Source organism: Gorilla gorilla, chromosome 10 (assembly GCF_029281585.2).
Source record: "Gorilla gorilla gorilla isolate KB3781 chromosome 10, NHGRI_mGorGor1-v2.1_pri, whole genome shotgun sequence".
Taxonomy (NCBI): domain Eukaryota; kingdom Metazoa; phylum Chordata; class Mammalia; order Primates; family Hominidae; genus Gorilla; species Gorilla gorilla.
In genome coordinates this window covers 46979924-46995690 of record NC_073234.2, presented here as the reverse complement: position 1 = coordinate 46995690, position 15767 = coordinate 46979924, and the positions used below count along the sequence as shown (strand labels likewise).

Sequence of the window (15767 nt, the reverse complement as noted above, 5' to 3'; positions counted from 1 at the left end):
AATTTACGGGGCTGTTTGCCTCCTTGGCATCTCTCCGTCCCCTCGCCTGGAAATTGGCGCCAGGGGTGGGGTGGGGATGGTATTTTCTCAGTGGGAGTCCCAGGGAACTGAGTTCTTCCCCCATCACCCCCAAAGCCAGCTGCCTGCTCCCGCCTCAGCCATTAGTAACCCAGAGACGCGCACCTGCGTGGGGGCTCTCCTCCAGCCCTTGCTCCCTTCCTGCACCTCCCACTCCTGCTCTGAAACGGCGCTGAGCGGGTTATTTATCGGAGCCAGCGCTGCTCCAGAAGGTCAGGACGGTGGTGTAAATAACCGCTTCTCGCCATTTCCCCGTCCCTCCAGAGCCTGCTCCCCTCCCCCTCCTCCACCTTTATTCGCACAAATGAATGTGGCTGGGCTGGCGCAGCGCCTGGCCCTGCATCTTAATGGGGCGGTGAGCTCACAAGATGGATTTAGCTGGGGGTTTTATGGTTGCCGCGGCGACAGAATGCTTTGGTTTTCTTTCCCCCTTCCTCTGCAGGATTTTTAAGGAGGGGGGAGTGTGGGGAGCCTCTTCTGCACTGCAGTTTGAAGGGTCTCCTCAGTCACCTCTGCCGCTCATAAAATGGACCTGCAATTCCAGGATTAAGCAAGGGAGACCAAATTAGTATCTCAGATGGGAAAGGATGAGGGAAGGAAGGTAGCAGGAATGGGGAGAGTCTCTCCAGCATCAGAACATGAAACCCAGAGTTTTCCAGTCTTGCCTGCTCTTCTGTGAAAACCTGACAATTAAGCTCAACAACTATGGGGCACCTGTGCATGGGATACTCCTCAGCAGGTAGAAAAGAAAAGAAAAATACCTGGGTGTACCACGTCTGCCAACAGTCCTGCATTGAAAGTTGGAGTGCAAGAGTTTGGATAAAGACTAGGTACTTCTTTTGTCTTTGCCTGTCTGAGCTGGGGAAAAGCAATACTCAGCCTTAACATCCTAATCTTCCTACTCACCACACAGCATTGACCTGGGGGAGGGGCAGTGTCAGTGCCAGAGCTGGGTGGTGGTGATCTGTGATGGTGTGGAGTTCTATCCAGTTCTCAAACTTGGAATTCTCTGAGCTTCAGTTTCCCCAGCCTGGTCTGGGTTAAATCCTGCCTTCTGTTTTCCAGCATGAATGGAACTTTGGTGCCCTGACCTACCCAGTCTTTTGGCCAGCAATTTTTTTTCAGGGCTATGAGTAAACACATCCCCAAGCACTGACTGAAGCAGAGCCTGGGAGCAGGGTCTGATTATTTCTTTTCCTTGGTTTCTTTCTGTCTGTAAGCCTCTGTCTTTCTGTTTGTGAGCCTTTCTCTCTTTCCCAGGGGATGCTGGGAGGCCCCTCCTCCCCTCTCCCCCTTCCTCCCCTTTGGCTGGGAAAGTGACTACAGCCTGAACAGTGCCAGACACCTGCCTGCCAGATGTGGCGATTCCCCATTCTTCCCCCCACCCGCCTATGTCTATTCTTTCCCTACCCCACTGAGCTCAGGCAGAGGGAGCCCCGCCACAGGGTGATTTACTGCTGCTGCCTCTGTTCCTCAAGTGCCCCCCTCCACTCCTCTCCCTCTCCCTCCCCCTGATGCCCATGCCCCCTCTTTTCCCACAATGTTCTGCAGCTACCTTCTTGGTACAGCCTCCTCCCACTCCTACTCCAGGGTGCTAGGCTATGTAAACTCCAGCTCCTGGACTAGAGAGTGAATGCATGGGGCAAAGGTGATTAGCCTTCTGTTTCACCCATGGGAGAGTACATCAGCAACAGGGCTGAGGACAGGGGCAGCCAAAGCTGATGTCATTCTCACTGGGGGAGGAAGGGAGGTGACAGAGTGGAGGAGGTGAATGGGGAAGGAACCAACACTCCAAGACTGTCTGGAGAGGAGAAAAAGGTCTCTGAGAACTTCCTAGGTAGGTGACAGAGAGTCCAGAATTGTGGATGCCTGGTGGACATCACATCTTTCTGGCTGAGCCTCCAGACCTTGTCTTTGAACCTGTATCTCAGTATGACTTAGGAGATGCCCCTCAGCTCCTCCCCTTCACACTGACCCAAAACACACACTTAGAGAGAACTTTAAGTCCGCACCCTTCTCTCTTTAGTGTTTGTCATTCTGTGTCTTTTCTTTTCTCTTTTCTTTTTTTTTTTTTTTTTTTTTGAGACAGGGTTTCACTCTGTCACCCAGGCTGGAGTGCAGTGGCATGATCGTAGGTCACTGCAGTCTCGACCTCCCTGGGCTCAGGTGATCCCCCCACCTCAGCCTCTTGAGTAGCTGGGACTACAGGTGTGTGCCACCATGCCCGACTAACTTTTTGTATTTTTTATAGAGACGATGTTTTGCCATATTGCCCGGGCTGGTCTTGAACTCCTGGGCTCAAGTGATCCACCTGCCTTGGCCTCCCAAAGTGGTGGGATTACAGGCATGAGCCACTGCACCCGGCCTGGTGTCCTTTTTTGTTTGTTTGAGATGGAGTCTTGCTCTGTTGCCCAGGCTGGAGTGCAGTGGTGCAATCTTGTCTCACCGCAACCTCCGCCTCCCGGGTTCAAGCGATTCTCTTGCCTCAGCCTCCCAAGTAGCTGGGATCACAGGCATGCGCCACCATGCCTAGCTTTTTTTTTTTTTTTTTTTTGTATTTTTAGTAGAGACAGGATTTCACCATGTTGGCCAGGCTGGTCTCCAACTTCTGACCTCTGGTGATCCGCCCGCCTCCGCCTCCCAGAGTGCTGGGATTACAGGTGTGAGCCACCATGCCCGGCCTATGCCTTTTCTTTATCAATCTCTTCCCTCTCATTTCACCCTACCTCCCTTAGTTGTGCTTCTCTTTCTGGTCACCTTCTGCCCACCCCGCCCTTCCGTGCCATATCATAACCCAGTATGATTCCCAGACCTCCCACTAAAGCAGGGACTCATTCAGAGCCTCTTTTCTCCTTCCCATCTATTCTTGGAATCTAACTCCCAAAGGTCTCCTCTGGGCCAGAACAGGGTTCTGAGGTGGGACTGAGGTAGGAGGGATGGCTGGGCTGAAGAGTGGCAGAAACAGGACAGATGGAGCAGCGTCCAAGGAATTTGGGGAGGGGCGAGAGGGAGACAAGAAGATGGAAAGAAACAAAATGAGAGAGAAAAAGTGATTGAGAGACCGAGGCAGAGGCTGAGAGACGGTAAGAATAACAAACTGAGAGAATGAGAGACACAAAGAAGGACGGCAAGACTGGGAGCAGAGAAAAAGAATAGAGTTGGAAACAGGAAAGTCATAGCAAGAGAAGGCCACTAGGGAGGGGCCAGGCAAGGGGCAGCCTGGCTCTCCGGGGCTCCCTCATGCCATAAGTCCTGTGTGTGTGAGTGTGTGTGTGTGTGTGTGTGTGTGTGTGCATGGCACATTTGCACAGAGGTCTGCGGTATGGATAGGATGATTTCCACAATATTTTTCCACTTCTTTCAGCAGTCTCTTTCCTTGAGGCACCCCATACTAGCCCCCCATCTCCCAGTATTCCGGATGCTCAAGGGACCATTCCGAAGGTATTTCCACAACTCGGCAATCCTGGCTTTCTCACTTGGAATGCAGGCCTGCTGGAATGTCCAGGATCTGTAGAATGAAGAGCCCCATCCCCTCACTGCCCACCCCCCATGCCTGCCCACCAGCTGCTCCTGTCCATCTTCTCCCATTCTCCTTGTATCTCCCCTTCCTCCACACTGACCCCTCCCCCAGCTCTGACCCCCAGCCTGCCTGGGGCCTGGGTCAGAGGGGAGACAAAGACAGGATTTATCACCAGTATTGAGAAGTAGCCAGAGACCAGGGCTGAGGGCAATGGCTGACCTCCTTCAGATAGGAGGGAGCACTAGGCCGGATGCTGGGAGGCTGGAAACCTGGGTTCCAGTGGCTGCTGCTCACAACCCCATTTTCTGACTCCAGCTTTCCTCTCTCCCTTGTCTCTGAAGACTTGGAAAACAGAGAAGAGTATGACCCTGAGGTGATTTTAGGCCTCTGAAGGAAAACCTGGGAGAAAGGAAGAGATGAGATTGATATCTTAGGGTTATTCTTTTATGGATATGGAAGAGGATTTGGAAACTAGAGGCAATCAGGCACCAACTGTTTCCGGGGCTGGGAAAGAGTTCAGGCCTAATACTGCAACAGTTGAGAGGGACTGTCCTCTAATATAGAGAGGGACTTCTCAAGAACAGGCCCTGGTTGCCAGTAGGAAAGGAAATAAGGGTGATTATGGGTCCTGAAAGGTAGGAGAAACAGTCTCACCTGAAAGCAAAGAAAGAAATGAAATTTACCAAGGGCTAATTCTAGCTCTAGCCCCTCTGAAAAAATCTTCTTCCCTAAGATCCCCAACTCCCTCCTGAGAGGTACAAGGAGCAGCTGGTTCTTTACAGTAAATACACTATTGGCCCAAAATTGTCTCTACTCAGCAGACAGGGTGTGTGCTTGAGGAGAGGGAACGGTATGATCCAGGAGTTTCCGAGAAACCAGACTGTATATCTTTCAGTGGACAGCTCCCGCACCTTCTCTAGCTGCCCTTGGAAGCCCACCACCAGCCCCTCTAGAATCTCAGTGTGTCAGAAGCCTCCACAAACCCAGCTCAGAATCTTTCGTGCCCCTTCCAGCCCCTGGCACCCAACTTCCTGCTTCTTGCCTTTACCCTATTGTCCTGGAAGATGGCTGCTAGAGTTACCTCCAAGTGAGAAGAGAGTGGAAGGATGAGAAACTGAGGGATCTGGGAGTTACCAATCTACCAGTTTCTCACCACAATCCCACCAAGCATTCCCACCCGGGTCTGGTGAGGGAAAACTTGTGGTCTCTCTTAAACTCCTCTGCAAGCTGAAACCATTCTGTCAATTTCTGATGCAAAGCCCAAAATTGGAAATTTTAGTGGGAAGGGGTCGTGGATTGCAAGAGAATGGGAGAGGACAAAAGAATTGGGTGGAGGGGGGGTGGTGTGGGCACACCAAGTAAGGAAGAAACAGGAAAGGGGAGAAGAGAGCATGTCTTTTTTCCTCAGTCCCCCTTCCCCCAGTTGAAGAGGCAGATTTACAGCCTTGGTTTGGAGAGGGGGGTGAGCATAAGGAAGACAGATCTGCAGTTCTGCCCTCTGAGTGTCTGGGTACTTAGCTTTAACTCCCCCATTAGCATCAATCCCCATCTTGCTGCCCATCCGTCTTCTGACATCAGCTCCTTCCCCTCTCTGTAGCCCAAGCTTTCTGACCCTAAGTGGCTCTTAAAGGGCCAGTCTAGACCCTTCCCTCCCTCCTGCCACTCCAGGCAGCAGTCTAGTGTATGTACGCATGTGCATTGTGGCCATCCTTGCTAAGGCCATAGCGGTTGGAGGGCATGGGGGATGGGGGCGATATGTGACTCTTCCCCAGCTCTGTTTTCCTTAGGTCTCCCTTATATTATGGACCTTCATCTTTGTTCACTACCCACCCAAACCCAGAACAAGCCCTTTCACTGGGTTGGGGGGTCACAGACACATGGCTTCTAGAGCTGAGGGCTGGAGAAGGTATGTGGATCCATAGGCAGATCCACCACCCCTTCTCAATTTCCTGGAGGCCCAGAGCAAGGGATGTCAAGAACTATTGGCTGTTTTTAATTCTCAGCAGCAGTGGGGGTGGGCAGGTTGGAGGCCAAGACTCCTAGGAGATGCCCTGAGCCCCACATTCCTAGCCTACTTTCCCAGGGATCCAGGCTGTGGTCTGTGGAGGTGGGGGATTTCAAATCTTCCTTTCCTGTGAGGATGGTGACAGGCCAGAGAAATCTGCCTCTGAATTTTCTGGCCTATCTCCCCTATTCCTCAGCAACTGAGCTTAAGGGGATGGGGGGAAATGGGCTTCTCCCCACCTTCTGCAAAAATGTTGTAACTGCACACTAGGGGCTATACGAATGCCAGGATGCTTGGAAAGTTCCTCCCCTATCTGCCTTCAATCCTTTCTGCTGCAAAGCTCTGCAGTCCTCTGAGGGGCTCTACAGGATAGTCAACCCCTCTTCCTGATACCTGAAACCCATTCCTCACCTCCGTCTGTGCTTCCTTCTCTGGCTCAGGAGGAGAGGGAATGTGTGGGTGGGGCCTTGGAAAAATGGCCATGTTAAAAATAGGAGCCCCCAGCCGCACCCCCCAGTGGCCCCTTATTTATCACCTTCTAAATCTCACTCTCAAAGAAGCATAAATATTCCTAATTCCTGAAGGCCACCCTGGACTCATAAATTTAACTGGGGAGGTGGGCAAGGGGAGGAGTGAGGTGCATGGGATGGGGAGCTTACTGCAGCCTTGAGGAAGCAGAATATCTCCTGGGGGAGGCGCCTGACTCGTCTGTCCCCTTGCAGACGCCAATGGGTCTTCATAGGGGAGGAGGAGGAGCCTTTCTGTCAATATTTCCTTTGGGGAGTAGTCTTCTCTCACTGCACCTTTCCTCCCTCCCCTAAAAACAAACAAAAACCCAAAAACCTACCTTCCTCCTGGTCTTCCCCATTAGTTCTCTGTCGCTCTCCCTCTCTCTTTTCTTTGCTATTACCTTCCAGTTGTCCTTTCCTGCTTCTTCCTCTCTCTCACCTCCCTATTGCGCCTTTCTGTCTTTGCTTCTCTAATGCTTTTCCTTTTCAGAGCCATTGTGTGAAAAGGAAATTTCCGTCTCTTATTCAGTCTGGATAGTGAGATTTGAAAAGTCCCTGTCTCGGTGCCCGATTTCCCTGCTTCAGCCCGTGTGGCCCCTCAAATGCGTCCTTTCTCTTCATCTCTCCTTCTTTCTTCTCGGATCTTGGACAAATTACCCAACCCCCCATTTAGCTCCTTAACCCTCTCTCTCTTCCCCTGCCTTCCTTCTCTCCTCAGCCTTCCTTTCTTTCTGTCATCCTTTTGCCCTCTCAGTTTCCCCTTCGTTCCTCAGCTCGGAATCCTCTCTCCCTGTTCAGTCTCCTCTGCTCTCCCTGTCGGCCCCCATCCACACCCCTCAAACTCGACTTCTCCGCCCATGTGTACCCTCAGACCCCATCATCCCTTCAGTTCCCGTCACCACCACACCCCAGTTTCCCCTCCCAGTGGACGAAAGAGAAGGGAGGAGGGGGCCTGAGGAACAGGTAGAGGGAGCGCCATTCCTTGAGGGGAGGGAAAGAGGGGAAAAAAGCAGGGGAGAGGAGGAGAGACGCGGCGGGAAGGGGAGGGGAGGGGCATCCTCACTCCTCACTCCCTAGCAGCTGCACCCCCCTCCCCGCGGCTGCTGAGCCATAAATCAGGGCCAAGGTGGTTTGGCCAATGGTAGAGTGACTCGTAAATCGGCCTGTCAAGCTCAGCCAATGAGAGGCGGCGTTAAATCAAGTTCTGTCAGCGCTTGGCCAATGAAAGGCCCTGGGCTGACCATAAATCTGCCTGTAAGAGACAGCGAAAGAGAGAGAGCGTGCGAACGAGCAAGAACAGCCCGGGCGGGCGACTGGGGAGGGGGAGGGGGCGGGGGGAGCGCGGCAGCGGGGATTGGAGAGACGAGCTTAGGAGAAAAAAAAAGGCGATAACAGAGGTACAGGAGATGAAGACAGCCTACAGGAGAGACGGACAGATGGAAAGAGACAAAGAGAGGCAGTGAGAGATAGCGTCAGAAAGTCAGCGATAGAGCTCGGACTCGGGCGAGAGACTGACAGAGATAAAGAGACAAAGAGAGACAGACAGTGACTCACACTCGTGAGCATAAAGGGCCTCCAAACACACACACTTCCCGAGACACGCATGACCAACGCACCACGAGGGACCCAGTGCATGGCCTCACTCGCCAAGCACAACCGCAAGAGAGAGAAGGCCTCAAGAAAGCCTAGCTTTTCTTCAGTTTAATTCCCCTCATTCAGCCCTTGTTGAAATTAGGGGCGGGCGTGGCTGTGTGGGCCGTGGCGGGTGGCTGCTTTTTTGCTAAGATCTGTCCTCTATGGTCTTAGACCCCAGGATTTCCTTCTGTGTCTCCTGAGTTTTTTTTTTTTCCCCCCCAGCGACTGATAATTGGGAAGTCCTTTCTGAGGTCTAACCTCAATCCCTATTGCTTCACCTTTCTACTTGACACCGTTGTGATTTGCCTTCTAAGGACATGTAAAGTAAATCCTTTTACAACTCTTCAGAGTTGTCAACTTTCAGAATCTTAGAAGGTCTGAATAGGAAGGACAGTTAGGGATCATCTGGACACTCGATCCTAGTTTTAGAAAGGCGGATTTGAGACTCTGCCCTCAAATCACGGTCTTACAACGTATTAGGCGTTCGGCCTTGGACAAATTACTTAACCTATTTGTGCTTCAGTTTTCACATTTGTAAGAAAGAAATTATAATAGATACTTCATGGTAATTTTGTGAGGATTACATGAAATAATATATGTACAGGGAACTGCACTGGGCACGTGTTAAGAGTGTACCCCGCACCCCGCTTTGTACAGATGATAAAATCTGAGCCCCAGAGTGGTCCAGAGATCTGCTCAAGTTCCCAGAGCTAACTATGAGAGAGCCTTGACTGAAACCTTTGTCTCTACACCCATAAACTGTTGTTCTTCATTGGTCCAACAGTTTACCTGTCTGGACCCCTGCCTTAGTAGCCCCAGCTTGATTTGGTTTAGGCTCCTGTGACTTTCGTGGAAGGAGGACACCCAAAAGTGCATGTTCCATATTAGAAGTCAGGATTCCTGGACCCTAGAAGTGTGTTGCATGTGAGGGTATCAATCTGTCCTCCCCAACTGTGGTTCTTTCTGCCCTTAGTATCTTCAGATTTTACTTTGTTCTCTCAAACCATGGACTTGGGGGAGGGAGGGGACAACATGCAGCCAGAGCATTAAGGTCAGCATGACTCACGTTCCATCCCCAGTGCCACCCCAGTGCCCACACCGCTACTTCCCCCAGCCCCACCCCAAGTAGACAGTAATATCTCATGAATAATAAATGTCTCATTCTTCACTTTTCTTCCTAAGCTTTGGGGGAAAGGGAGGGTGAAGATCCCTGGGTCTCTACTCCCTGGTCAGGGGTCTCTGGATTCCCAGTCCTGCCTTGTGTCCTCAACTGGGAAGCCAGAAAGGAAACGCAGAGAACCAGCGTCACCTGGTGGCCACAGGTGCTTTAAGGATGTGTGTAAGCATGCACATTGTGACAGGATTCGGTCATTCTGGAGGGAAGGAATGGTATGGTTTCCTAGCCTGGCCCCTGAGCCCTTTTAACTAGAGTCTTTGTTTTCCTGCTTTCTTTTTCTTTTCTTTTTTTTTTTTTGTTTGAGACAGAGTCTCGCTCAGCCACCCAGGCCGGAGTGCAGTGGTGTGATCTCGGTTCACTGCAACCACTGTCTCCCGGGTTCAAGCGATTCTCCCGTCTCAGCCTCCCGAGTAGCTGGGATTACAGGCACCCGCCATCATGCCCGGTTAATTTTTGTATTTTATTTTATTTATTTATTATTATTATTTTGAGACAGAGTTTCACTCTTGTTGCCCAGGCTGGAGTGCAATGGCGCGATCTCGGCTCACTGTACCCTCCACCTCCCGGGTTCAAGCGATTCTCCTGCCTCAGCCTTCTGAGTAGCTGGGATTACAGGCATGCGCCACCATGCCGGGCTAATTTTTGTATTTTTAGTAGAGATGGGGTTTCTCTGTGTTGGTCAGGCTGGTCTCGAACTCCTGACCTCAGGTGATCCACCCGCCTCTGCCTCCCAAAGTGCTGGGATTACAGGCATGAGCCACCGTGCCTGGCCCATAATTTTTGTATTTTAGTAGAGACGGGGTTTCACCACGTTGGCCAGGCTGGTCTTGAACTCCTGACCTTAGGTAATCTGCCCACCTCAGCCTCCCAAAGTGCTAGGATTACAAGTGTGAGACACCCCACCAGGCCTGTTCTCTTGCTTTCATAAGTCCAGATGACAAATGCAAGGCAACTGAGGGCCTGGGACTCAGGTGAATTAGCCCCATGGGCAAGACCCTGCCAGGGCAGCTGGAACCTTTTTCTGCCTTTGCCTTAGCTAAGCTCAGTTCCATTTCTACAGACCAAGGAGTCCTCCTCCATGACCATTCCCTTCGCACAGAGTGAGGGCTGGGGGACTGGACCCACTGGAGTAGATATCAAAGCTGGATTATAAAACTTTTTTGAGCTGAATAAACTTGTTTGTAGGGATGGCGGATCCTGGCAGCAGTGGTTAGGGGCAGAGGCCATTTCTGGGAAATTAAACAAAAAGGCAGGCTAATCCTCTTAAATCACCTCACATGTTTTATTACCTAGAAACCCCTCTTCTAAAGGCTATGTCCCAGGCCAGCTGCTTCCTGCTCCTGCTTTGACCTAGGTACCCCTGAATCCTTAGGTATTAGGTTCCAGCTCCTGGTGGCCACAGGTGCTTTAGGGATATGTGTGAGCATGCAAATGGTGACAGGATTTCGTCATGCAGGAGGGATGGAATAGTATGGTGGCCTCCTAGCCTGGCCCCTGAGCCTAACCGTGACCTGTTTCCTTCTTCCCCAGAGACCACACCTGAGCATTAAAAGCACAGAATTCATTTATTAATAATTAATAATACTCTTTGGGCAGTCTAGGGCTGAAACATTGATCAAGTGATGGAGAGACTTGATTTGGGAGGCTGGGGAGAGATTGTTGTGAAAATGCCCACATGTGTTATTTCACCTATTCTCCTATTACCTGGCCACTTTGGTCCTGGAGGAGATAGTCCTGAATTCTGGTGACTAGGGTCACAGTTCTAATGGAGCCTACGGAAACTCCGGGGCCTTCTTTTTAAAACGGAGCCATATGCTTGGCGGAATTGGCGGTTCATGGCTGCATAGAGTACAGGGTTGATGCAACCGTTGAGCCAGGTGAGGTTGGCAGCAAGCATGTGGACCACCCGGGGAGCCTGGACTCTGGCATCCAGAATGTTGAGCAGCAAGAAGGGGATGTAGCTCAGGGCAAAGCAGAGGAACACAGCAAAACACATTCGAGTCACCTTCCCAAATTCCGATGAAGAATCCGGAGCTCTTCTGGCTCCTTTAATTGGCTGGGCTTTGGCAGATGCTTCTGGAGGGCTTTTCTCTGCCATCTGCTTAGCTCTCTTGCTGTTGATCTGGTCTCCCACTTCTGATGAGTCCCCTTCCAGGGTCTGGGTGGTGGCAGCACTGACTGGCTCAGATGAAATCCCCTCACTGGGTCCTCCTGATGCTAACCTGCTGTCCAGCTCCTGGAAATGACCAGGCATGGCCTCATCAGTCCCGGCCACATGGTTGGAGTGGATGCTTGCCTGTCGCAACTTGTATTGGTCCAGTGCCTGTGCTGCTCGTTTGACCTGGCGGTGGATGAGGCAATAGAAGATGCCAACACTGCTGAGCCCAAGCACAAAGTAGATGCCCATGAGGATGGTGGTGTAAGGCCGGCCTCGGATGCGGTCAAAGCTGCAGGTGCAGACTACAGGTACCAGGATATAAATAGGCCAGAGGGGAGCAAAGCTGGCCACGCCCACAACCCAGGTGCTCACCAGTGCCAGCACTATCCCCTTGGCACTGAAAACTTGGGGAAAAAGCTTAGGGTGGGCAATGAGGAGGTAGCGTCCCAGTGCGATGAGGCAGAGGGTCAGGATGGAGACAGAATTGGAGGCAAAAAGGAGGAGCCCAAATACCCTGCAGAAGGTGGCACCGGTGCGCCAGTGCAGGTGGAGGTAGGTGTCCACAGAGAAGGGCTGAAGGAGCGTGCAGTAGAGGAGATCAGCCAGTGTGAGGTTGGCTATGAGCAGGTTGAATCGGGTACGGAGCTTGGGCTGGATGGCCAAGGCCAGTAGGGTGAGCACATTGCCCACGGTGCCTGTCACAGCCACCACCACCCCCCAGCTAACTGCAACATAACGATAGCCCAGCACAGACTCATGGTAGCAAGAGAAGTTGGCGTCAGAGCTGTTCCACATGATAGAGGCTAAAGAGGCAGAGGGTGGAAGAGGAAGAGGGAATCAGAACCTAGCATTCAACTTAGATCTCTTGAACAGTTCTGGGACCCTGGACATCTAAACTGCTCCTGGACCTCACCTTAATTCAGTATCCTCCTGAACCATTCCCAGGCCTCTTCATCTCAAGATCCCTAACTCTCTCCTTAGGTTCTCTTAGTCCTTTCCCATTCTCAAATATTTCCCCAAGTTTTTATCTAAATATCTCTTGCCTAAATATCTTAGTCTTATTCTGCTCCAAACCTCAGTCCTCTTCTATATCCATCCCGCTGCTCTCAGTAAACCCAGTGCCCTCCAACTTTTTAAATTCCTTCCCCATCCCCAAAGACCCCCAGGAGTCCCCTCTCTCTATTCAGCATCCTGTATTCAGGATCCTCTCTGTATTCAGTTCCCTCTGCTCCTTTCCACTACACACACATATAGGCTGTAGTCATTTCTGTTTGTTACCACCTGGGAGATGAGGAGACCAAGAAGGTAAAAGTATACCCACGACAAAAGTGCTTACCTGAGTTTCTCAGCCTTCAATTCTTTCTATAATGGAAGAAGTTCAACTCACCCAAAGAGCAGTCCTTTCTGGTGGACAGTTAGGCTTCAAGCAGGAGACATCCTGCTCTTATGTATCCTATTATAGTCCACTGAAAGAATAAGAAACTCCCCCGTTACCCAATCCCAGCCACTTCCTTCACCACCTCCGGTCCTACTCATTTTGCTTTGGCTAGTGAAATCTAGGCTTCTCTGTTGAAATTCCCCCGCTACTTACCTCAGAGTGGTTTCACTCTTCCTTTCTCCTTCCTGAAACCCAAACTCTGTTTTCTTCCCCTCTTTGCATGGCAGAACTCATCTGTAAGATCATTGCCGAGAATTGCTAGGGCACAGAGTCAGAGCATCAGAACATTTGGGCCACTCCTCAGAGGGTCAAAAGATAAGACCAAGTTCCAGGAGCAACTTTAGGTACCCCCAGAAGCCTTGGGTTTGTTTCAGAGGAGCACTACCTTTCTTGTCTCCACGGCTTAGACATGGTTCAAGTCAGAGGGACCCATGTGACACCCTAGCACATTTGAGAAACCAAGTCAGATGAAGAAAAGTGGGGAATGAGGCATCCAGAATTCTGGTTTCATTCTCCTCAAGGGATCAGGGTCCTGTTCAATCATTCATTTATCCATTTACCGAACAACTTTGTATTGAGTGCCTACTATACACCAGACTCTGATCTAGACACTGGGGATACAAGAACGTCTGATATATGGCCTTGTGCATAGTCTACTAGGGGAGATAGATACATAAATATGCAAATGCTTAATCGATTCTCCTGAGCAAGGGTGCGTAAACTTCACCCTATGGGCCAAATCTAGTCTGCTGTTTTTGTATAGCCTGTGACCCAATAATGTTTTTTTCCATTTAAAAATGGTTATATTTTAGGCCAGGTGCAGCGGCTCATGCCCATTATCCCAACATTTTGGGAGGCCAAGGAGGGCAGATCACTTGAGGTCAGGAGTTCGAGACCAGCCTGGCCAACATGGTAAAACCCCGTCTCTACTAAAAATACAAAAATTAGCCAGGCGTGATGGGTGTGCCTGTAATCCCAGCTACTAGGGAGGCTGAGGCAAGAGAATCGCTTGAACCCGGGAGGCAGAGGTTGCTTGCAGTTAGCCGAGATCACATTGCACCACTGCACTCCAGCCTGGATGACAGAACAAGACTCCATCTCAAAAAAATAAAATAAGAAATAAATAAGTAAGTAAAATAAAAATGGTTATATTTTAAATTGTTATATAAGTACCTATGTAATATCCTCAGTTTTATCTCTTGATCAACACAGTTTAAAATATTTATAATCAGGCCCTTTGAGAAAAAGTTTGCTGAGGCTTGCTTTAAAATACTATATAGGCCTGGCTTGGAGGCTCATGCCTGTAATCCCAATGCTTTGGGAGGCTGAGCTGGGAGGATGACTTCAGGTCAGGAGTTTAAGACCAGTCTGGGCAACATAGTGAGACCCTGTCTTTACAATAAAAAAAAAAAATAGCCAGCTGTGGTGATGTGCACCTGTAGTCCCAGCTACTGGGGAGGCTGAGGTGGGAGGATCATTTGAGTCTGGGAGGTCAAGACTACAGTGAGAAAGATTGTGCCACTATACTCCAGCCTGGGTGACACAGCAGGACGTTGTCTCTGAAAAATTAGAAAAACAAACTAACAGGCTGGGCGCAGTGGCTCATGCCTGTAATGCCAGCACTTTGGGAGGCCGAGGCAGGTGGATCATGAGGTCAGCTGTTCGAGACTAGCCTGGCCAACATAGTGAAACCCTGTCTCTACTAAAAATACAAAAAATTAGCTGGGTGTGGTGGCAGGCGCCTGTAATCCCAGGTACTTGGGAGGCTGAGGCAGGAGAATCACTTGAACCTAGGAGGTAGAGGTTGCAACGAGTCGAGATCATGCCACTGCACTTCAGCCCGGGCGACAGTGTGAGACTCCATCTCAAAAACAAACAAACAAACAAACAAACAAACAAACAAAAATACATCGCTGGGTGCAGTGGCTCGCACCTGTAATCCCAGCACTTTGGCAGGCCAAGGCGGGCAGATCACTTGAGGTCAGGAGTTCAAGACCAGCCTGGCCAATATGATGAAACCCCGTCTCTACTAAAAATACAAAAAATTAGCTGGGTGTGGTGGCAGGCACCTGCAATGCCAGCTACTTGGGAGACTGAGGCAGGAGAATCTCTTGAACCTAGGAGGTGGAGGTTGCAGTGAGCCGAGATCGCGCCACTGCACTTCAGCCCAGGTGACAGTGCGAGACTCCGTCTCAAAAACAAACAAAAAACAAAAAATACATGGCTGGGTGCAGTGGCTCACACCTGTAATCCCAGCACTTTGGGAGACCAAGGCGGGCAGATCACTTGAGGTCAAGAGTTCGAGACCAGCCTGGCCAATATGATGAAACCCCGTCTCTACTAAAAATACAAAAATTAGCCATGCGTGGTGGTGCGCGCCTGTAATCCCGGCTACTTGGGAGGCTGAGACAGGAGAATCGCTTGAACCCAGGAGGCGGAGGTTGCAGTGAGCAGAGATTGCACCACTGCACCCCAGCCTGGGCAACAGAGCAAAAACTCTTTCTCAAAAAACAAAACAAAACAAAACAACCCAGAATGATATATCAGAGGCTTAGAGAAAAGGAGCATACTATTAAGTAGGAGATGAGGAAAGGGTTCACAGAGAGGTTACTGAGCTGCATTCTGAATGATGAACAGGAGAGTTTTTTGGGAGATAAGTAGAGGGACATTCTAGACAAAGAGAACAGTATGTGTAGAGGCGCAGAGGTTCAGGTAGAAGCCAACAAAGGGCATGAGGTAGAGAACAACAGAGAAGAGCTTGGAGAGTTGAGCAGGCAGGGTCAAGGGGGACCTTGTGTATCGTGCTAAGGAGCTGGTTTCATGCTGAAGGAGTTGGTGAGATTTGCACTTAGATTGCTGTGAGTAAAGAATGAAGGCATGCAGCCTGGGAGTGAGCAAAATGGGTAAAGAGGCACTAGTTCAGACGAGAGATAGAATGGCCCTAAGTTAGGGCCAGACCAACCTGTACAACTGCACAGGGCCTTGCAGTTTGAAGGGCCTGGTGCTTGGTTCAATGCTCGTCAATCACTGTTTTTAAATTCTTAATACTATACTTTTTGAATAAGGGGCTCTGCTTTTTCATTTTGCACTGGGTCCCACAAATTATGGAGCCAGTCCTGGTTAGGGCAGTGGTTGTGGGAATGGAGGAATGATAAGGATCCATAGGTTGTTAGGAGGTCAAATAGGACTTATTTAGTGATTCATTGGATGAAGAGTTAGGAAGAAGGAGGAACTAGGATAACTTTCT

At 50.4% G+C, this 15767-nt stretch overlaps 1 protein-coding gene across 1 annotated transcript; it reads right to left on the bottom strand.

The window, feature by feature from the left end:
• Positions 1-10470: 10470 nt before the first annotated feature.
• On the bottom strand, positions 10471-12807 carry GPR84 (G protein-coupled receptor 84). Its single transcript, XM_063693724.1, has 2 exons — positions 12419-12807; positions 10471-11885 (listed from the first exon to the last, which is right to left on the bottom strand). The coding sequence occupies exon 2, from the start codon at positions 11875-11877 to the stop codon at positions 10687-10689; it is 1191 nt and encodes a 396-aa protein (XP_063549794.1). The 5' UTR covers positions 11878-11885; positions 12419-12807; the 3' UTR covers positions 10471-10686.
• Between the last annotated feature and the right edge of the window lie 2960 nt (positions 12808-15767).

Coding starts and splice junctions, on each gene's coding strand:
- GPR84 (XM_063693724.1), bottom strand. CDS start 11,877: ATGTGGAACAGCTCTGACGCCAACTTCTCTTGCTACCATGAGTCTGTG.